The 24,683-nt window shown below is 36.6% G+C and overlaps 1 protein-coding gene across 1 annotated transcript in view; it reads right to left on the reverse strand.

Moving 5' to 3' along the window:
• LARP1B (La ribonucleoprotein 1B) overlaps positions 1–24,683 on the reverse strand; it is a 97,222-nt gene that overhangs the window by 44,982 nt on the left and 27,557 nt on the right. Inside the window, 5 exon segments of the mRNA XM_081091639.1 lie at positions 4,656–5,021; positions 6,499–6,605; positions 6,608–6,670; positions 11,959–12,133; positions 21,114–21,258. Coding sequence (XP_080947765.1) covers positions 4,656–5,021; positions 6,499–6,605; positions 6,608–6,670; positions 11,959–12,133; positions 21,114–21,258 — 856 coding nt within the window.

Genomic DNA, 24,683 nt, shown 5'->3' on the forward strand with positions numbered 1-24,683 from the left:
ACCTTGAAGATCTTTAATTATTTTTAAGAAGATGCTTTTTTACCTATTAGCAGAGCTTTTTTTTTTTGGTCTTTAGCAATAAGGACAAGCCCAAAAGAGAAAGCCTATACTCACTCTTTGGTGCAGGTCAATACTGCTTTTGAATTCAGCAACAGGTGGTTATTTTTTTTATGTTTGTTGTTGTTGTTGTTGTTTGCGGGGGGGAGAGGGGGAGTTGCAAAGTCAAATGATTGATATCAAACTATCCTATCAATTTGGCATTCTTTTCATTCACAACTAACTCTATTTTCTGACACATCTGATTATTCTCTCATCTTGAAGCCAGTTTTTTGCTTATACAACACTTTCCTAAACCACTTCTAAATGATCATTCATCAGGGTTCAGATCCAGGTCTTCACATTTCTATTTTTCCTCTGCCACCAATTTACCTTAAATTACCAACATCCACTACTTTAATAGCCTCTCAATTGGATTTCTTCTGCCACTCTTGTCCCCATCTAATTCATTCTCTACTATACTAACCAGAGATATCTTTTAAAAATAAAATTAATTATGTCCTGTTGTCTCTGTAAAACCATTTAAAGTACTGGTTTTAAACTTGAGGTAAAATTCAAAAACTAACATGGCCAACAAAGCCTTGTATGATCAGGCTATATATCCATAACTGTCCTCTTATAAACACACTAACTTGACCAGGCTGGTGTAGCTCAGTGGTTGAGCGTCAACCTATGAACCAGGAGGTCATGGTTCAAATCCTGGTCAAGGCATATGCCTGGGTTGCAGGATCAATCCCCAGTCTGGGGCATGAAGAAGGCAGCCAATCAATGATTCTCTCACATCACTGATGTTTCTTTCTCTCTCCTTCCTCTCTGAAATAAAAATATATTTTAAAAAAACACAACAAAACAAAAATAAAAACACTGATTTGCTTTTCAATTCCTTATGCCACACCCTTTCTCATCTCAGAAACCTGACACTCTTCCCTCTTCCTAGAATATGGTTTACCTCCTCTGTGCATGGTTTATTCTTACTCATACTTCAGAACTGACTATAATTTTGGCTTTCTCATAGGCACTGCTTGACAACCCAATCCAAAAGCATCCTATTTGTTTTGTTGTTGTTAATCCTCACCTGAAGATATTTCCCCTGACCAAAGTTGAGGATCGGGCCTGTAAATGAGGTACACGCCCTTGACCAGAATCAAACCCAGGACCCTTCAGTCTATGGGCCAACACTATAACCAACCACTGAACCAAAATAGTTAGGACCTGTTCTTTTCCTTCAAGAATACTTATCATAATCTGTGTTTAAGTACTTACTGTGGGTTTGTTTCAATGTCTGCCCTACCAATTATTTGTAAGAACCAGGCATGCAGACACACTATTATCATTTTACCATCCCAGTTCCAGGACCTAGCAGTGTCTGGCACATAGTAGAGATTAATAAACATATGAAGATAGAAGGAAGGCCATGAGACATATGAAAACATGCTCAAAGTCACTAATTATCCGAGAGATGCAAATCAAAATGACAATGCGGTACCATCTCACACATGTCAGAATGGCTATCATCAACAAATCAACAAACAACAAGTGCTGGTGAGGATGCGGAGAAAAAGGAACCCTAGTGCACTGCTTGTGGGAATGCAGACTGGTGCAGCCACTGTGGAGAACAGTATTGAGTGTCCTCAAAAAACTAAAAATGGAACTCCCATTTGACCCAGTGATCCCACTTCTAGGAATATATCCTAAGAAACTAGAAACACCAATCAGAAAGGACATATGCACCCCTATGTTCATAGCAGCACAATTTACCATAGTGAAGATCTGGAAACAGCCTAAGTGCCCATCAGCAGATGAGTGGATTAAAGAACTGGTACATCTACACAATGGAATACTATGCTGTGGTAAAAAAGAAGGAATTCTTACCATTTGCAACAACATGGATAAAACCGGAGAGCATTATGCTAAGTGAAATAAGCCAGTCAGAGAAAGATAAGTATCACATGATCTCACTCATTTGTGGAATATAATGAACAACATAAACTGATGAACAAAAATAGATCCAGAGACAGAGAAACATTGATCACACCATCAAACCTCAGAGGGAAGGCAGGGGAGGGTGGGGGGAGTGGGAGAGATCAACCAAAGGACTTGTATGCATGCATATAAGCCTAACCAATGGACACAGACAACAGGGGGGTGAGGGCATGAGGGGGGTGCTGGGGGGGCAATGGGGGTATAAGGACACATATGTAATACCTTAATCAACAAAGAAATTATAAATAAATAAATAAATAAATAAATAAACAAACAAACAAACATGAAATGATCGATTTCTCTCTAAGAAGACCCACAGGAATTATAAATAAGAAGTTAGATGATAGGCTAAAACATGACACTTACAAATAGACCCACAATGCTTAGAGTCATATAGCTCTAAGTCAGCGGTTCTCAACCTGTGGGTCGCGACCCCTTTGGGGGTCGAACGACCCTTTCACAGGGGTTGCCTAAGACCATCGGAAAACACATATATAATTACATATTGTTTTTGTGATTAATCACTATGCTTTAATTATGTTCAATTTGTAACAATTTAATTGGGGGTCACCACAACATGAGCAACTGTATTAAAGGGTTGTGGCATTAGGTAGGTTGAGAACCACTGATCTAAGTTTTGAATTAACTCTTTATATGGCTTTTAATTATTATTATCTACACTTTAAAGCAAATAATCACCTACAAATAGCCCATGTTTCTCAATGTGGCATAAAAGTTCATTATTTAGAACTCTGAAAATATTTTCCCACAGGAGCAAATTGTATACAGTGGTTAAATTCCTTTGGTTAGTTCAGAATGTCTAGTCCGTAATTCATTTATCCATTTTAATAAATATGAATTGAGCACTACTTAGTGCCGGGAACTGTTCTAGCACTGGAGATACACTAATGTACAAAATAAGACAAAAATTACTATCCTCATAGATCTTATATCCATGTGATCAAAACAGAAAAGAAGTGCAATATACAGAATGGTAGAAGCTGAAGAACAAAGCAGGGTAGAGGGATAAGGATGAATGGAGTGTAACTTTAACCTATTATTAATTTCAAAAAGGATTTAAGTTGGGTATTACTTATAAAACCCAAGTATCACAAGTAAATTAACAATGATTATACAAGGGAAGACTTTCAATGAAAAAAACGTTATAAAAACAAACTTCCTCTCTCACTGCAGGACAGAGAAAACTGGCTCTATGTCACTGACAAGCTACCATACCCTGAGGCAGGGTCTCCAAAAAGGCAGTGGCTAGAGAAGCGGGTGAAAACACTGATGGAAATTCCAGGAAGAAAAGAAATGAAGACAAGGAAAGCACACTTCTTATTGGTGATATGAAACTCCATGGACAGCCAGTCCCCACTATTCAACCACTAGGTGGCTGGCTTTTCTCTTTCCTACATTATAATTATATAACTTTCCCCTCATTCATTATTCACTCAAAACAAATACTTAACTTTGGCTGGGGGGCGGGGTGCGGGGTTCTGACCAATTTAATGGCAGAATAGATTCCTTTTAATAACTACCTATCCCATTAAAGTTCATACAAAAAATGCAGGTGGCCAGTTGACTACACTGGCAATCTCATATTTTACCTTAATAATTGAGATAGGTATCAGAATAATATAAAGAAGATAAAAATGAAATGAAATAAAATTAAAAGGAACAAGGTTTCAATAGCATCCCTAGCACCACAGTAATGACTGGAGAATGAAAAACAATCAGCCATTTTAATCTTCTACATTTGTCCACAATCAGTTCTACTATCACAGAGAATGCACCATAGATTAAGGTACAGGAGGCAACAAAAGTAACCCAGCTCAGAAGCCCCACTCATATAGCTGTGGTGACCAAAGCCAGGTGAGGAATGAGCATGTAAACTAAGACTGTCCTTAACTTCAGGTTTTATTCCTTATGAGAAAGGGCCTTATTATTTTCACCTAAAAAAAGCAAAGATTTTAGTCAGAGTGCTAATATTTTCTTTGTAATTTAAGTATTTATTACACTGTAATTTTTTTCAGTGATCACACTGAGCCCCAAGCTCTGCTTTATTTTTTTGGTTTTAATAATTATTTATTGTTGAAAGTATTACATATGTCCCTTTTCCCCACCTTAACCCCCTCCAGCCCGCCCCTGCCTCCCATCTTCACCACCCTATTGTCTGTGTCCATGGGTTATGCATATATGCATATAAGGTCTTTGGTTGATTACCTCCCACCCACCTACCCTCCAAGATTCCGCACTCTGTTCCATGCTTCCATGTCTCTGGATCCACTCCACACATCAGCTTATTTTGTTACTTAGATTCCACATATGAGCGAGATCATGTGATTGTCTTTCTCTGACTTATTTCAAAGTGCTAATATTTTCTTTGTAATTTAAGTATTCATTTCACTTGTAATTTTAATAAGATATTATTTCTCAGTTTGTGATTATCAGATATATTTCTTGGAAATTTTCAAATTAAATATAATTTCTTTAAATTTTTCTAAAATAAAGACCCATAAAATAAAATAAAATTTAAAATTTAGGAAAATATATGCAACAACACACTGTCAAGCCATAGTATCAGCAGAAAGATGTTGGCCAGAAGCAATTACCTTTATGGCTGTGTGTGTGTTTTCATTTTCTTCCATCCACAAATCCTGTTCATAATAATATAAGCCATCGTTGATAACTTTAGCAAGTTCAGATGTAATTTTTGCCTGAGACATGTGGTTGCTTGTTCGATCTCCTCCAGGATGTTTTCTCATGTAAGGTGGTGTTTGAGTTACAATCAAAATCTTGTTTAAATCCTGGTCATCAATTTCATAATCTGAATCATTATCAGACCAATCAGTAAATGTGTTTTTTCGTTCTTCTACTTGTTCCATCTCTTCATCAAATAAGAAATCAAGTTCTTCTTGTTCTTGTTCATCTGGAGGATAGAGTTGAACTGATGCATCTTCCGGTAGAGATGCTGATTCCTAAAAGAAGAAATTGGCATTTTATACAAAAACTTTTCTATCATTTTAAACAAATTATATAAGCAAATTGAAAGATAAACCATTATTTTTAGAAGAAATGTTTAAATGTGGAGATTTTAAATATGGAGAGAAAATGTGGCTCTTAGTATAAATATGGTAAATTTTTGTCAGTGAGTCGAGGACACTACTCTCCCTCTTAGGTTTGCTGTGACAAATATAAAAAATAATCAGGATCTTTAGAAAATCATGTTTGGAAAAGCTTTGTTAGGTTTTTCAAACACCCCCAAGGAAAAATAAAACAAACTCTTTTAATATTTAAATGTGCTACATTTAACTACTATTGCAAATTAAAAAGTTATCTTAGATCAGGATTTCTCAAACTTAGCACAAGTAGGATGTTTAGCAGCTTCCCTGGCCTCCACTCACAAGGTGCAGTAGTACTCCCCCAGTTTTAACCACCAAAAATGCCTCCAGATAATTGCCAAATGCTCTCTGGTGAGGCAAAATATCAATACCTCCAGGTCCATCAGAGGAGAACCACTCATAAATCCTGCATGTTTCCTTTCTTCATGCTTTGATCTTAGGGATAAAGAGCGCTGTTCATAATAACCTTCAATATCATAGCTTTTTTATCCTTTTTACATCTGTGCCCAATTATTTTTAGTGAGCTTTTCCTTATAAAGCTTATTTCCACTATTCGAATCATTTGAGTGGCACTGTTTACAAGTTCATTTTTAATAAACTTTTTCAAGGTAACTGCACATTCACATAGTTATAAAAAAACAGAGATCTCAATATTCTTTATCCAGTTCCCCCCAATCTTGCAAAACTATAGTACAATATCAGAAACAAGGTACACACTGATATAACCTATCAATCTTATTCAGATTCCCCCAGTATTACTTGAACTCATTTGTGTTTGTGGTTTAGATCAGAGCAATTTTTATCACCTTTGAAAGTTCGTGCATCCAGCCACCAAAAATACAATTCTACCACAGGGATCTCTCCTATTGTTTCCTAACCACACCCTCCTCATTCCCACCAAGAAATCAATTATCTTTCCCTTTCCTATTGTACATCACCAAAACATAAAAAATTCTGATATTTACCCTTTACAAGTACTTATTTGTATAAGAACTTTAAAAATAATTTACAAGGTTACAAATAATATAACAAGGTTATAAAATTAAAAATTTAGAATGTTAAAAAAATAACCTATATTGTCAGCTTTTAAAAAATGGAAGTATTCAAATTTAAATTAGTCACAAGTAAAAAAGCCAAATCTTATTCAGAAAAGATAAATTTTAAAAGCTGACGCCACATAACGTATTTTCAGCTAATGAGTAACCCACAAGTTTTTACTGAAGGCCATGGTCCCAATTTTTAAATTTATAAAAATGTTTCCTAATTTTATATATATATATCTCTGACACTTCATTAAAATTTATCACAGTTCACTTGGTTTATAACAACTTACATTCAATTTCATTGGGGATGAACGATGTCTCTTTTTTCCTTCTATCCAAGGTTCTGAGTCCAAGTCAGGCAAACTGGTAGACAAAACTCTAGTCATTGCTTGGAATTACTTGTTTCAGTACTTTTCTTTGTGTTCAGTGGACTTCCAATTCTTGGAGAATTGGGGGCAGACTCTAAAATTTTAAGTTAGTTCGGTAGTTAAAATAATAGTTTTATTACTTATAAAACATTTCATTTTTTTCCTTGGGCTTGATTTTTTTCACAAAGCATGATAAATCAATCTCAATTATAACCTTTTCAATGATTTTCAAACCTGAAGAGTTTGTAAGATGTATTCAAGTGAAACCAATGAATAATAAGTGCAATGTCACCAACGCTTACAAAGTCCAAATTCATTAAAACTTCTCCAGAGTATCAACGAAAGTCACTAATTATGACAGTATATCTATTTGGGAATCAATTCTCTGTAAAGTCTTATATTAAAATCTATTAATCATAATGAAATTAATAAATCCTAAAGCTATTAAGCCAGTTAAACTAAATACTTATTTTATTGTGGGCAAAAATCAGTCCTACATTGTTCTGGTAGGTTTTATACTAATACAGCCATCACTCCTACACTTTTCACATTTCCTTTGATTGACAAGGTTTACCTAAATGCAGTGTGCCTACTTAGCTCATACTGAATAAAGAGTAGAATGTCATATCATTAAAGTGCACTGCCCTGGCAATAACACTTAAACACTTTATACCTCTATTGGAATTAAAAATGCCTTTCTCCACTCTATCTTTTTTTTTTATTCAAAGTATACTCATAAGTAAAATCCAAACTGAGTCCTTCATAAATTCCTTTTCTAAAAGTTAAAGACTATTTAAGTTATAATGCAATATAAACTTGCTTTGGACAAAAAGTGTCTTAAAAACAAATTTATACTGCAGAATTCGAAGCACCATTATTTACCCCTCAAAAGCCAATTCCTTAGAAATTTTGAAAAGTTGAATATATTACATGGGGAAAACTGATATAAATGAACAATTTTCATTTTATTTGCTAAATTAAAATGCAAAGGCACATTTCAGGAATCTGAGTTTGAGAAGAATATTCCAAGATTTTAATTTCATCTACTACATACTACAGGTAAGTTTATCTTTTTGATGGACACATAGAGCTAGTTCCAGGAACCAACCATTAGATTACTATATTGCTTTAAAGATATGTTTTATATTTTTAAAATGCTCTAAATTGCACTGTCCAATAGCAGCTACTAGCCGTATGAAACTATTGAGCACTTGAAAGATGACTAGTCCTAAAATGTACTTAGGGTAAGTATAAACACACACCAGATTTCAAAGACATGGTACAAAAAAAACCCAAAAATATAAACACACACCAGATTTCAAAGACATGGTACAAAAAAAACCCAAAAAAACAGATCCATAATTTTTTATGCTAATGCTATATTTAGCTATATTAAATTGTGGGGGTTTTTTTCCTTCATTTTAGAGGACGTTTATTAAAGCTGGGGATGTGAAACAAGAAATGGCTAGGGATATGAGCCTGGACTGGTCTGCTTTGCCTCACTAAAGTCAGACAAAAGAGGGCTTTGGGGACATAGATACATTAATCGAATCCAGGACCTTTCAGTCTACAGGCTAACACTCTATCCAGAATCAACCTGGCTAAGGCTGGCATATATATTTCTATTGAATTTTTTTTTTAAATATATTTTATTGATTTTTTACAGAGAGGAAGGGAAAGGGATAGAGAGTTAGAAACATCGATCAGCTGCCTCCTGCACACTCCCTACTGGAGTTGTGCCCGCTACCAAGGTACATGCCCTTGACCGGAATCGAACCTGGGACCCTTGTGTCCTCAGGCTGACGCTCTATCCACTGAGCCAAACCGGCTAGGGCTCTATTGAATATTGATGCTAACTTCCTTAATTAATAGTATTTAGGTGATCACGTGAGCCACAAAAATAGTATGAGGAAAATACTAGTTTCGGGCTGTCCATATTATTCAAGTTATAGAGAACCCTATTTCTAATATTATGAATCATCTACGTTCATGGAGTTAATAAAGCTTTAAAACTAGACACAAAACCACCACCCTAGAATGTGTGTGAGAATTAAGGAACTTAGCATTATGCACCTATTAGGAAAATCAGTTGCTACAATTTTTTAACATAGATATTTAAACAATTACTTATACTTATTACATAATCATCTCTAAATGTTCAAGCTTGAATGTTTCTACCATGAAGTCAAGTGTTTTTACTATATTAACAGCACATGTGCTTATAAATTAAATGACATTAAAATACCAAAGAAATTGGGTAGGACAAGAAAAATTTACCTTTTAAAGGGTGTTTACCTTATAATTAAGCTATACATATGCTTTGTGTGATTGTTTTCTTTTACAATGAAAAGATGTCAAACTATATGTGTGAAAATTTTAAAGGTTAATAGTAAAGCACTAATCTTCCAAGACCAAATGAATTTGAATATGGCTTGGATTACTTGACACTAAACTTAGACAAAAAATTAAATGCATACTTTGACATTTATGATTTCTAGTTTGTAAGAACTCAATAGAAAAAAAAAAGTATTGTTGCAGTTTTCAGTAATTGAAAATTGTCCATATAACTTTGGATAAATCACCATATACAGAGTGGGACAAAAACAGGTTTACAGGTGTGAGTTTATCTTTATTACATTATTTTATTATTTTCCATATGAACAACTCTAACCATACTTTTGCCCCACTGTATATAATCCATATTTACCTGTCACAACTCTTTTAAAAGATCTTTTTATTGATTTCAGAAAGAGAGGGATAGAAACAATGATGAGAATCACTGATCGGCTGCCTCCTGCACACTTCCTACTGGGGATCAAGCCTGCAGTCCAGGCATGTGCCCTGACAGGGAATAAAACCTTTACCTCCTGGCTCAAAGGTTCACACTCAACCATTGAGCACAAGGCCAGGCTGTCATAACTTTTTTTTATCCACCCTGAATCACAGCAGTAATTACATAGATTAAATCCCACAGGTTAGCAATCATTAAGGAAAATCTTATATATAGTTTTAGGGCCAAATAGAAACAAACAAACAAAAAACAACACAAGATTGTCAGATACCTGACCTCTCAATTTTGGTGAATGAAATTCTCTTACTATTGATAGCACAATACCATATCCATAGAACTGCAAAACCTAAATTTCAGAACACCTTACCATTCCCATAATCAACCTTTTCTGGTGCATTAAGGTCCTCTGTTCAGCACAAAGGTCAATCCATGTTAGACAATTCAAGCTCCATAGAGGAAAAAATAGAAATTTTAATTTTTTAGTGAAAAGGACCAAAAATGTTTAATATTTTACCACACAAATCCCTTAGAAAACATATTATCATGGGTTATGTTTTTGAAAGTTAAGGTCTTCTCATCTGAGTAAAAAGGATATAGGTAAAAGTTTCACTATTTTTATTTATGCATGGGTACAGATAAACACAATCTAAATTTCCTATCCTTTATTCCCATTTCAAATTTTTGGTGCAGTACTCTCGACTGAATTTAGGAAATTAAGGCTTTCTTATCAAAGGAGAATTGTTAAGGCCAGAAATCTGGGCAGTCACAGGAAAAGACTGAATTTACATGATTATTCCTATGATTTAAAGTGAATCAGCATAACTCAAAACACATTCCATCTTTCTATAATGCCTTCATTATCCATCTGGTCTCTGATGTATAATGTAAAGAACCTACATTTTTTAACATTTTAAATGTACATTGACTTGTTTCAGGCGGTGTATGTGTGCATGTAAATGAGTATATTAAAAAAAACACAAAAATTTACAAGACATTGTGATTTTATTCCTGTAATTTTATTAATAATGCATAAATCGCTTATGAACAGGCATCACCAACTTGACTAACCTATCTTAGCTACTCTGTGGAAGAAGTGTTTTCTATTTTATCTAACTCAACTAATGCCTGTTCATGAGCAGGTTAAAAATGTCATCTTGGACCCCACATTTACACAATATATTAATCTAACTTATACAGACAGCATATCTTTATTTTAAAAACCTTAAAAATGTTTCTTCAAATTTAAAACACTTGCCCAAGTTGCGTTCTAGGTTTAGAGACACAGAGGGCTGACAATCAAAGAAACAATAAATAAAATTATCTGTGAGACTGTCCATCAGTACTTTTTTGATGGCAGGTGCCTCACACTAGTGTATAAAAAATAAATTTTAAAGAGCGAAAAAAATACTTTCATTTCTTAAATTTCTTATCCCTTAGTGTCCACATTAATAAATCTTAAAGCCCATGTAAAATATGACAACATGTGAGATACAGTACACTATAAAGAGGGGCAAATTAAATAGCAAAGGACCTAACAATCTGGGAAATGCCACTCAAGCCTCTCTATTTCTACTTTATTGATCTGGACACAAGTACATAAGTCTAAAAGGAAAAGACAGAATCTTGTAATATTTTCAGAATGAAAATTAACTTTCCCACCGTGAATAAAAAGTAGCACATGCAGCCCAGGTTATTTACACACAAATGGGCAGCTCCTATAAAAACAACAGCAGTCCTCTGGTCTGTCTCTCATCATCATCATCATCATCATCATCATCATCATCAAATAGGTGTTTATCTCCACTGTAGTGTTGACCCAACGTCCTCCACAAGGAGTTGGGAGTAGACATTCTTGCAAAGAAGTAACTCTGGTCGCTTTCATTTCTGCAGCACGATTTGTTCCAACATTTATAATGATATTTCAGTGAGTCACCTATTCCTCTGCATATTCCGATCAAATGACATCCAAGAGCATCAGAAGATCATCACCCTGACTGAAAAAAGTTTAAGCACACATATTTTTTCCCAAGAGGGAATGTCTTAAAAATGATCCAGGAAAAAAATCTTAACATTAAAGCAGTTTTTGGAAATTCTATGTACCACCAATTCTTTAATCAATAATTATAATAACTTCATAAGAGAACCCCAATTATGCATTAGAATATAGGTAGGTCATCTCATCTTTTCAAGACAAGATTGGAAGTACAAGATTGCTAAGAAAATTAAATAAAGTCTTCCCCACTCTTGGGTATAAGACTTAGATACTAGAATCCTACTGGATTATTCCAAGTTTACATGAGGAAAACTGCCACAATATATCTATAATCATTTAGCAAAATTAAGAGAAGTACAAACTCCACACGACAAAGTACACAAATAATTTAAGATAGAGCAGAGCTTCATTCATAATTCTTAAAACCCTATTTAATTTATAGCTCGTGTGGGAGACTATTATGAGTAGAATTTAGAGCATCAAAGTCACTTAGTTATCTTTAATTTTCATACTAAAGCTAAATAAGCTTTAAAAAGATAGGCAAATTGCATCAAAAAGCCCAGAGTTATGCTGTTTGCTGTAGAAGAAAAGCTATTACCTGCATGTGAATAAAAGGTTTGGCCTGGTACAAACTCTGGGCAGTCAATCAGTTGAGAGAAGTCTGTTTGTGGCACTCTACGTGGAGGAGGGCCCGGAATTGGCCATTTTTCTGGTTCTATCTTTTTTCTCATTTTCTCATCCACAATTTCCACTTCTGTGCTATCTTTCAGTGCCTAGAAATAGGAATTTTGATTAAAGAACTTTCTTTCAAAAATTTTAATTGTACATCCTTACTTCCAATAACCTAAAAATTCTAAAAATTACTCCAATTTCATAGGTGAGGACACTAAAGTTCAAAGAAATAAAGTACAGCAATCCCCCTCCATCTGCAGTTTCACTTTCTGCAGTTTTAGTTACTTATGGTCCAAAATAGTAAAAGAAAAATTCCAGAAATAAACAATACATAAACTTTAAATTACACACTGTGTCCTGAGTAGCATGATGAAATCAAACACTGGAAGTGAATTTTCCCTTTGTCCAGCATAAGCACCCTATTAGTTACTTAGTAGCTATCTGCTACTAGTAGCTGTTACAGTATCACAGTGCTTGTGGTATGTCATCTTTACTTTCTTTAATAATGGCCCCAAAGCACAAGAGTACTGATGCTGGAAATTCGAATATACCAAAGAGAAACCACATAAAGTGCTTCCTTTAAGTGAAAAGGTATGTATGAATATGAAAAAATTTAGCACATGCAATACATATGGTTCTGTACTTTCTGCAGTTTCAGGCATCTGCTGCAGTTCTTGGATCATATCCCCAGAAAAAAAGGGGAGATTACAGTAACTTGATAAAGGGCACAGATTTTTTTCATATATATATATTTTTTTATTGATTTCAGAGAGGGAGAGGGAGAGAGAGAAACATCAATGATGAGAGAGAATCACTGATTGGCTGCCTCCTGCATGCCCTCTACTGGGGACAGAGCCCACAACCCGGAATCAAACCTGGGACCCTTCAGTCCACAAGTCGACACTCTATCCACTGAGCCAAACCAGATAGATCAAAAAGGGCACAGATTTATTATTCCATATAATAAGAGATGAATATGCTAATTATCCATTACACTGTAACATCACGACCAAATCTACAACTGATGGAGACCTGCAGGAGGGCGTGACAGCAAGCTACTCATGCACGGATTTGTGCACAGGACTACTAGTGAGTTAATAACAGGACTCAAATCATTTATATGTTCACCAATAAAAGTCTTAGCAACTAGGCTTTGGGGTTTCTCGAAAATAAATATGCTAAATTTAAGAATAATATAAAACTAAAACAAAATTTCTTCAAAATAATTGATCAGAATTTTAACTAAAATTCAAAGGTATTCACCTTTTAGAAATAAAGAAAAATACAAATATGATAGAAAAATTCAACATATGTACTTATTAACTTTAAAAATTTCAAGTTACGTTTTAGTTAAAGAACACATATGTTTCACTTCAAGAATCTTATATTTGTATGCCTTTAATAATAGTACAGTACTTACTTCAAGTTCTATTTTTCATAACTAGACATTACTTTAAAATTAGTATTAAAAATTGTTTAAAAACAAACTTTTGATGGGAATCAGAATACTCACTGAAAGAGGAGTCTGAAATATGAAAGGAAAAAAGAATACTATAGTAAAGGGTTTGAGTTGGTGATATATCTATTTTTCTAACATAAACTTTCCTAGTTTTGTCCACTGAACACTTTATAAGCAATGACATCCCAGTAGCAAACCAGTATTCCCAGTATCCAGATCTTGCAACATGGATAAATTTTAAAAATTACAAATAAAAGAGTCAGGAGACAAAAGAACTCCATTTATACAACAACAGGCAGAGTCAATCAATTTATGTTAATAGAACAAAACAGTATTTTTGGGAGATAGGAGAGGAAGATGGCTGCCAACGGGAAGGCAGACTACAAGATAGTGTGTGAATGAGAGAATGAAAGGAGAGTGTGTGGACGTATGGGGAATGTATATTTGTGGATGAGGGACAGCTATACTCTAAGGTACTGTTGGGTACTGCCTGACTGGGCAGCCTCCACTGCTGCTAAAATGTCTCTCGGAACGACCGGCTCTGCCGCGTAGACCGTGCCATCTTGAAGGAGAGAGTGGCTGTTACTGGAAACCTATACATCCCGGGACTCTACAACCACAACACCCAGGGACCAGCTGCAAACCCAGAACACCGGATCTCCAGCAGCGCAAATACACGGACTCAGATGAGTTCTGCTCCTTCTCACGGGAAGGTCAGATTTCGCCTAGGGAAAGGTGAAGTCTGCAATCCAGGCAGGAGAAACCCACACGATGGGATCTGGAGGTTTGAGGGAAGTCTGAGCCCCACAAAATCCACAGCCATGCAGCCGTGGGCAAACTATGGCCCGTGGGCCGGATCCGGACCGTTTGAAATGAATAAAACTAAAAAAAAAAAAAAAAAAAGACTGTACCCTTTTATGTAATGATGTTTACTTTGAATTTATATTAGTTCACACAAACACGCCATCCATGCTTTTGTTCCGGCCCTCCGGTCCAGTTTAAGAACCCATTGTGGCCCTCGAGTCAAAAAGTTTGCCCACCCCTGGAGTGTGATCCGTGAATGTGGAAGGGGATCCGCAGGGCTACTGGCAGACGGTAACTCTAAAAAGCAACCCATAGCCGAAACCGGTTTGGCTCAGTGGATAGAGCATCGGCCTGCGGACTGAAAGGAACCAGTCAAGGGCATGTACCTGGGTTGCGGGCACATCCCCAGTGGGAGATGTGCAGGAGGCGGCTGATTGATGTTTCTCTCTCATCGATGTTTCTAACTCTCTATCTCTCTCCCTTCCTCTCTGTAAAAAAATCAATAAAATATATATTTTTTTTTAAAAAAAGCAACCCATAGCTGGACTGGGCGCAAAAAGGCAGCCTGAAATTTTGCCAGTGTGCTGGCTGTTTAGTGCCAGGGGAAAAAAGACGTGCACAGAGATGTTCACAGAGTTGCATGCAGTGTAGGAGAGTAAAAGTCGCAAGTTCGCGCACTTACTCTGGCTCTTTTTTTCTCTTTAAATCCTTGATTTTGGTTACTTAGCCCAGTACATAGGATCACGCAGTTGGGGACACTCTAAGAGACTGAAGGGGAAAGTTGTTTTGTGGAACCTGGGGATCAAAGTGGGGAATAATTATCAGAGAACCAGCTCTGGGGCAGTCCATTCTTCCAAACCAGTATTAAGTGCGACAGGAAAAACAAAATCTAAATACTGGCTAGAGAGGATTTATAGCCCCAGAGGTCAATCCAGAAACACTGCGACCCAGGGGTTGAATCACAAATTGACTCTTATGTAAACACAAATAAAGGAGTCTAAGAAACAAAGTAATACTGCCTGCTTGAAAATCAGGACTGTGGCTTACAACACAGAGGAGCAGTGGAACGCAGAGAACTTCAATACTGTCCTGACTACCTGACAGAAAACAGGCATGTCAAACAAAACAGTAGAGGAAATGAATGACCTTCACTACAGCACATTTTTATTTTTTCATCTTTTATTTAGGAAACTATATATTTTTTATTTTTTCCTCACTTGATTTTACCTTTTTAATTATACTTTTATTTTTAATCAGTATTATTACTAGTACTATTTTACTTTTTGTTTACATGTCATTTTATTTTCTCTTTATTTTGGGATTAGTGTTCTACATTGTATTTTCATTTTTCCTATAGCATCATTTTACTCTATCTCAACTTCACCTGTATACCAAAACTCTCTTCCTCACTTTTCTCCTTTTTTTTTTTTATATATATTTTATTGATTTTTTACAGAGAGGAAGGGAGAGAGATAGAGAGTCAGAAACATCGATGAGAGAGAAACATCGATCAGCTGCCTCCTGCACATCCCCCACTGGGGATGTGCCCGCAACCCAGGTACATGCCCTTGACCAGAATTGAATCTGGGACCTTTCAGTCCGCAGGCCAACACTCTATCCACTGAGCCAAACCGGTTTCGGCCACTTTTCTCCTTTTATTGTCCTGTTTCTCTTACCCTATTCCTGCTTTAGATTTTCCCTATTCCTTTTTTTTACCCTGTTAAAAATTCACCCAACTTATATATCTAATTTCCGATCCCCGGCTGTTAAGTCCATACATACCTCTATTCGCTTTCTTCACTATCCAAATTTTTTTCTCTTCCCTTTTTTTTTGTTTTTGTTGTGTGGTTTTTTTGTCCTGTTTTCTTTTGTTCTAAGTTTTTTTCTTTTATTTTGTTATACCTTGCTTTCTCTGTCCTATTGTTGTTTGCTTGATTGTTGATTAGATTGGGTTTTTTGTGTGCTTGTTTCCCTTTTTGTTTTTTGCTGTTTTTCCTCTCCTCGTTTGTTATTAGTTGTTGTTTGTAGTTTGCACTCATCTCTGGGTGTTTGTTGTTTGCCTTTATTGGGATTAGTGGTTGTTCTATTGGAGTTTTCTCCTCAGATAGTTTTTCCCGCTGTCTTTTTTATTCTTTCTTTTCTCTCTTACTTTTTTCCCTTTTCTCAATATCATTTTTGCGCTCCTTTTTTTATTCTTATCCCCTAATTCTCTTTTCCTGGTTGTCACCTTTATTTGGGATTATTAGTATCATGAATACATTTGTGTTCAGCGCCTTTGCGTTGTGCCTTGTTGTGTTGTATTTTGTGCCTTTAAATCAACACAGGAGAGAGAGAGAGCGCTACATAACTGGATACCCAGAGAAGAGAGATCATGGGGAGACAAAGAAGCCTGCATATAAAAGAAGGCATCACCAGAAAAGGATGTAAACAAAATGAAGGCAAGCAATATGTCAGAGAAAGAATTCAGAGAAATGGTCATAAGGTGGCTGAAAAGAATGGAAGACAAATTCCACAATATGTGTAAGAACCAAGAGGAAATGAAGAAGAACCAAGAAGAAATGAAAAATGACATCACTGCTTTAAAGAACTCAATGGAAAGCATCAACAGTAGACAAGAAGAAGCAGACTACCACATCAGTGAGCTAGAAGACAAGGTAGGAAAAAATACACAAGCAGAGCAGCATCTAGAGAAAAAACTTAAAATACAGGAGGAGAGCCTAAGGCAGTGGTTCTCAACTTTCCTAATGCAGCAACAGTTCCTCATGTTGTGGTGACCCACAATCACAAAATTATTTTCGTTGCTACTTCATAACTGTAATTTTGCTAATTATGAATAATAATGTAAATATCTGATATGCAGGATGTATTTTCATTGTTACAAATTGAACATAATTAAAGCATAGTGATTAATCACAAAAACAATATGTAATTGTATATGTGTTTTCCGAGGGTCTTAGGCAACCCCTGTGAAAGGGTTGTTCGACCCCCAAAGGGGTCGTAACACACAGGCTGAGAACCGCTGGCGTAAGGGAACTTTGGGACAACATGAAACGAAACAACATCCGCATAATAGGGGTGCCAGAAGGAGAGGAAACTAATCAAGGAATAAAAAACCTCACAGGGCCAAAGAGCCTCACGTAGCTCGCAAGCCACAGTTTGCCGACCACTGTCCTAGAGAGATGCAAATCAAAACAACAATGCAGTACCATCTCACACCTGTCAGAATGGCTATCATCAACAAACAACAAGTGCTGGAGAGGATGTGGAGAAAAAGGAACCCTTCTGCATTGCTGGTGGGAATGCAGACTGGTGCAGCCACTATGGAAGACAGTATGGAGTTTCCCCCAAAAGTTAAAAATGGATCTGCCATTTGACCCAGTAATACCACTTCTAGGAATATATCCCAAGAAAACAGAAACACCAATCAGAAAGGATATATGCATCCCTATGTTTATAGCAGCATAATTTACAATAGCTAAGATTTGGAAACAGCCTAAATGCTCATCAGCAGATGAGTGGATTAGAAAATAATGGTACATCTACACAATGGAATACTACACTGCTATAAAAAAGGAATTCTTACCATTTGCAGCAGCGTGGATGGAACTGGACAGCATTATGCTAAGTGAAATAAGCCAGGCAGTGAAAGAAAAATACCACATGATCTCACTCATTTATGGATAATAAAGAACATTATAACCTGATGAACAAAAAGATAGATACAGAGGCAGAGAAGCATTGAACAGACTGTCAATTACAGTGGGAAGGCTGGGGAGTGTTCGAGGGGGAAGAGATCAACTGAAGGACTTGTATGCATGCATATAAGCATAACCAATGGACACAAGACACTGGGTGGGTGGGTTGAGGGTATGTGCCAGGGGGAGGGGAAGCCACGGTAAGGTCAATGGGGAAAAAAGGAGACATATGTACTACTATTTGTAATACTTTAAAAAATAAAATAAAATTTAAAAAATATAAAAAAGTAGTTTGGTTTGGGATAGGAGAGGTGGGGATAGTGACTAGAAAGGGTCACTGAGGAAGTCTTTAGAGTACTAGATACCAGATTATATCTTACTAGAGGCCCGGTGCACAAAAATTTGTGCACTCGGGGGGGGGGGGGGGGAGGGAGAGGTCCCTCAGCCCGGCCTGTGGCCTCTAGCAGTCTGGGACCCCTCGGGGAATGACCACCTGCTGGCTGAGGCCTGCTCCCCGGGGGATTGGGCCTAAGATGGCAATCAGACATCTCTCTGGCAGCCTGGCAGCCCTCGGGTATGTCCACTTGCCAGTGGGGAGCAGACCTAAGCTGCAGTTGGACATCTTTAGCACTGCTGAGGAGGCAGGAGAGGCTCCCACCACCACCGCTGTACTGGCAGTCATCAGCCTGGCTTGTGGCTGAGCAGAGCTCCCCCATTTGGGAGCGCATTGACCAGGGGGCAGCTCCTGCATTAAGCGTCTGCCCCCTGGTGGTCAGTGTCATAGGGAGCAGTCATTCCCAGTTTTCTGCTGTTAGGGTCAGTTTGCATATTACCCTTTTACTATATAGGATAGAGGCCTGGTGCACGGGTGGGGGCTGGCTGGTTTGCCCTGAAGGGTGTCCCGGATCATGGTGGGGGTCCCGCTTGGGTGCCTGGCCAGCCTGGGTGAGGGGCTGATGGCTGTTTGCAGCTGGTCTCACCCCCTTCAGGGTGGGGGTCCCCACTGGGGTGCCTGGCCAGTCTGGGTGAGGGGCTGAGGGCCGTTTTCAGGCTGGCCAGCAACTGAAGCTCCCAGCCTCTCCTTTTTTTTTTTTTTTTTATTCTGGGATTTATTTACCTTCTATAATTGAAACTTTGTTGCTGTCACTGGAGCTGAGAGCCAGCTCCTTATCGCTCCAGCTCTGAGGCCACGGCCTGCTGAAAGCAGGTATCTGGGGTTTGTTTAGCTTCTATAATTGAAACTTTGTTGCTTTCAGAGCACAGCAGGTGGGGAACCTTGGCTTCCTCCATCACTGGAGCAAGCAAGCCTCCTGCTAGCTTGCATGGCTGCGTGGCTGCCGGCCGCCATCTTGGTTGGGTTAATTTGCATATCGTGCTGATTAGCCAATGGGAGTTGTAGCTAAGGTATGGTCAATTACCATGTTTGTCTATTATTAGATAGGATTTGGACAGGGCTTATGCAATTTTCAAAACTCAATCTGAAAACCCAAGATCTCTGCATTTTACAGTATATTTATACCTGAATCAAAAAAAACCTAGCCCTAGCTGGTTTGGCTCAGTAGATGAAGGGTCCTGAGTTTCATTCCAGTCAAAGGCATATGTGCCTGGGTTGTGGGCTCGAGCCCCAGTAGGGGATGTGCAGGAGGCAGCCAATCAATGATTCTCTCATCATTGATGTTTCTATCTCTCTCTTCCTCTTCCTTCCTCTCTGAAAGAAAAAAAAAGCAAAAATCCTTCTCAAAATTTATGAGTTTAAGTTTTTCAAAATAATATTTTGGAAAAGACTCCCAATAGTGTTAGCTAGAACATGCAACAAGTCAAATTCTCAACACTGGTAGTTTTAACTGGTTCAACACTTTATGCATGTGCAAAGATCCAGACATAAGAGAGCAGAACATATGTACTGGGAAAATGTTCACCAGGATCTTCAAAAGCTAAGCATTTATTTCCTGTTACCCATCAGTTTCACAGGAAAATAAGTACAGGTGTCATCCAAAAAATATATGCACTGATATATTTTGTATATATGCACTGATATATACAACAGTATATCACTCAAACTGAAAAGAACTCAAATGTCTATCAACAAAAGCATGAAAATATTTGAGTTACACAAAAATAGAAACACAACTGCTACACACTAACAATGGATAAACTAACAGAAATAATGATGAGCAAATATCAGATATAAAATAATACATAGAACTAATTATGTGAAGTTTAAAAGACAGGTGAGGGAGGGCTCTGAAAAGCAATTTCCTTTGAGTAGAGGAGTGGTACTGACTAGGATGGGGCACAAGGGAGTTCCTAGAATGCTGAAAATGTTCCATTTCTTAACCTAGGTGGAAGTTACACAGGTTTATACACAGAGAAAGTAATTTGTAATCTTATGATTTCTAATATACACCGTATAAATTATGCCTGTTGAAAAGGGAAAAAAATTAAAGAAAAAAACCTGGGGAGATGAATGCTTTTACAAAACATGCTGTGTTTGAAAAAGGGCAATATAACAGCGAATGTAGTCTAGTATGAACTATCTTAGGAGGAATACACAAAAAAGAAGTAACATGACTGTCACCAAGGAAATTAGTTTAACTAGTTTACTACTGGTGAAAGGTGAGGAAAAGGAAAGTTTGTGCTTTGAATCTCGAATCATACGGAATTTATTCCCTATTGGGGGGAAAATTAATTCAGTAAGAAAATAAAGAGAACAGAAAGTGGAACAAGAACAAAATCAAGCAATCACAATCATCAATATTTACCCACTAGAAAGGAAAACATGTCCACACAAAAATTTAATAAATGGAAATACACACTAAAACTGGAAGAAGACTAGGGCCAAAAAAAGCCAATAATGTTCAAGTTTGAAGGATCAGTTTAAATACAGGAGGAAACATCACTAGTAATTCTTTAAGTGGTTTCCAAGGTTAGAAATTTATTTGAGCTTGATAAAAAGGAAAAAAAGCCATGAGATTCATCCAAAGCCTTAGACTACTACAGATTGTTTTGGGGGGTTTTTCCCTCATAAAAATTATAATAGAATTTATATTTTAGAGCAGTTTTAGGTTTGCAACATAAACAAAAATGCAGGCTGTTTTATCTGTTTTGCGAATGTATAATTACCTCTAAAATGAGATTAAGGTTTGTAGTGAGAGCCTGAACACGGTGGAAACCAGCAATCAGGGAAATAGGCAAGAAACCTTGCTCATCCATCTTTCTCCTAAGAAAGAAGTCCCGTTCCAAATTTTCTATACTGAAGTAATATTCACTAAAAAGAGAAACAATAAAATATCAATTTCATCCATTTGTTCAACAGCAAATAAAAATATCTATTGCTTATAGTATCAGCTTCTAAAAACCTATTGTAACTTATTAATAGCATTATACAGATTGAATACAACACAGAGTAAATATAAGAAATGATAGTACTTATATGTGGAATCTAAAGAACAATATAAATGAACAAGCAAAACAGAAACAGACTCATAGATACAGAGAATAGGCTGGTGGTTGCCAGGGGAGAAGGCAGCTTGGGGAGTTGGCAAAAGAGGTGAAAGGACTGAGTTGTTAGTACAGATTGGTAGTTATAAAACTGGAAGTGATGGGGATATAAAAGTACAGCATAGGAAATAGAGTGGATAATATTGTAATAACTAGAGACCCAGTGCACGAAATTCGTGCACTTCAGGGGGGGGGGGGGTTCCCTCAGCCCACCCTGTGTCCTCTTGCGTCCAGGAGCCCTCAGGGGATGTGCATGTCATAACGACTGGTGGACCAGTAAACTGTCTTCCCCCTGGTGGTCAGTGCATGGCATAGCGTGTGGTTGAGCGGCCTTAGCATATCATTAGCATATTACGCTTTGATTGGTTGAACAGACTACCAGACACTTAGCATATTAGGCTTTTATTATATAAGACTGAAAATGGTGCCAGTTGGGTATGGGCCATATCAGGGGAACACTAGGTAAAGTATACGACTGTTTAACCACTATAATGTACACCTGAAACTAATATTGCATGTAATTGAAAAAAACAAAACACCAAAATCCTACCAAATTAATAATGAGTAGAAAAAATTTTAGAATACGAGTTATCTTCCAAAAAACTAACAGTAATTCTAAAACTAATAGTAAAATAAAACTAATTTTTACACTTAGATCACCTTAAGTATAAAGAATTAACCACAATTTACTTTAAAAGTTCAATAACTGATTTTTAAAATGAGTCACTTAGCTAAAAATTTTCATTACAAAGATATTTTTATTTGCTTTGTTTAAACACCAAATAACAAAAGCTAAACAAACACATGTCAACATACTACCTTCCAACTTTTCCCCATCACTGAGAAGAATGGTATATGGGAAGTATTCTTTGTCAAGTTTACAGAGCACATTACAGTTTGTTCTGTTTTCTAAACTGACAGGGTACTGACATTGTTTCAATACTTCTGAACCCTAGTAATCAAGTACACTGTTTAGTGAAAAACTTAGTAAATACATGGACTCAGGCACACACACAATTATATATTTAAATAATGCAAGATCTCCCCCTTTCTTTGATGGGGAGATAAATACTATAACTGACATTAAGATTTAACAGCAAATAACTAAACAAAGAATTCTTATGACATCAGGAGGTACGTGGGAGGGTGGGGGGACAAAAAAAGCTTAAACACTTTAATCTTTCCTAGGAAACTATAGAGAGAAATATGAGTGAACAAACTGTATAATCAATAACTACAAGTTCCAGGATACAAATATGAAGAATATATTTAACAAGGCACTTGAGAAACACATGTTTAAATTATACCTTCCGTATAGAAAAATAAGAATTCTAAAGAGACAGATCAAGAGAATAAATGGGGGGAAATGTAGAATTCAAAAGAAATACATGACATCAATAATGATATGGTCAGCAGCTTAATTCTATACTGTTCCCAAATACAAAGTTTGTAAAGTTGGGAGCTCATACATTTGGGTGTAAGTTTGGGTGACTAAGATACACTTGAAGTATTTAAGTCAAATTCTACCTGTGAAGAAAAAAAATCACCTATAAATGAAAACTGACTTTGACCTACTTTTCACTGGAGAAAAAAATATCTTATTTTAGAAATGTAAATATCCAAGTTGTTTCTTTATACTCATATTTATCCAATTATCACAATGCAAAGCTCCCTTGCATCAGGGAAATACTACTGACATTTCAGCAACATTAGTAAATACTTTATTCTTCAACAGTGAAAAATAATCTAAGTCTTAAAAAAATTTAACATTCTGATTTTTGTTATACTTCAAAGGCCCTTTCACAGTGCCTGGAACAGCCGTGGGCAAACTACGGCCCGTGGGCCGGATCCGGCCCGCTTGAAATGAATAAAACTAAAAAAAAAAAAAAAAAAAAAAAAAAAAAGACCGTACCCTTTTATGTAATGATGTTTACTTTGAATTTATATTAGTTCACACAAACACGCCATCCATGCTTTTGTTCCGGCCCTCCGGTCCAGTTTAAGAACCCATTGTGGCCCTCGAGTCAAAAAGTTTGCCCACCCCTGGCCTGGAATGTGATGAGCACAAATATATGTTCTTAAATTCTAAATCATTTAAGGCATTTTATTTACTCAGAAGTTAAAATTGTTCTTTAGTGAAAACGTCTCTGAATCATTAAGATGCCTTTTACTCTAGTACTTTGTGAAATTCATAAATCACCCTAGTATCTATAACAAATTTTTTTGAAACTTCGTATAAACATACTCGTATCTATATCTTAATGCCAAGGACTGTCCCAGCTAGAAATAACAAAAATCTTGAATTTTCAATATTTTGACATAAAAAAGTATACATCTTCAGTTAAAATGATTTTAAAAACTCCATAATCGGCTCAGCCTCTTACTTCAAAATTCATTCAGCATAATTTTCCACGAGTAAAAGTTTTTCAGTAACTTCTTAAAGAGAAAAATGTAAACCCTAATCAATGAGCCTACTATGTATGAAAAACCTCAAAGATACAAAGTCCACTGCCAGGTCTCAGAAGGGATCTGGGAAAAAGAGTTACAAAAATGTAAGAATAGTAGTTTGAAGTTGGCAGCCACATGCCAAACACTGTCTGTCCATAAAAAGTGTTTGCATTAACTGTAAATAAAGAAGCAAGACCAAAATAAACAAGCTGCTTCGTATTGTAAGCCAATCAAATCAACATCTAGATGATGATGCTGATCAAGAAATTATTTTCTAGCTGTGACTGGTTTGGCTCAGTGGACAGAGCGTTGGTTCGATTCCGGTCAAGGGCATGTACCTTGGTTGCGGGCACATCCCCGTGGGAGGTGTGCAGGAGGCAGCTGATCGATGTTTCTCTCTCATCGATGTTTCTAACTCTCTATTCCTCTCCCTTCCTCTCTGTAAAAAATCAATAAAATATATTTTTTTAAAAAAGAAATTATTTTCTAGTGACAGAGTAGGGTCCATTTTCTTTCTTAAATAGATGTTTTTAACATGCTTGTGCCCTTTCAAAAATAGCTTTTTGCATTCCCCTTGTAAGGTTACAAAAATTAAAATTTCAGCAAACTGGTGAAGCAAATCAGTTGGAAACATTTTTTTTTCCACCACTATATTAACACTATGTAAATATGCAAACATCCTATACTACACTAATATGAAGAGCTAATTTTTTTTCTTAAAGATAACAGAACTGCCGAAACCGG

Source organism: Myotis nattereri, assembly GCF_964212035.1.
Source record: "Myotis nattereri genome assembly, chromosome: 5".
Lineage (NCBI taxonomy): Eukaryota > Metazoa > Chordata > Mammalia > Chiroptera > Vespertilionidae > Myotis > Myotis nattereri.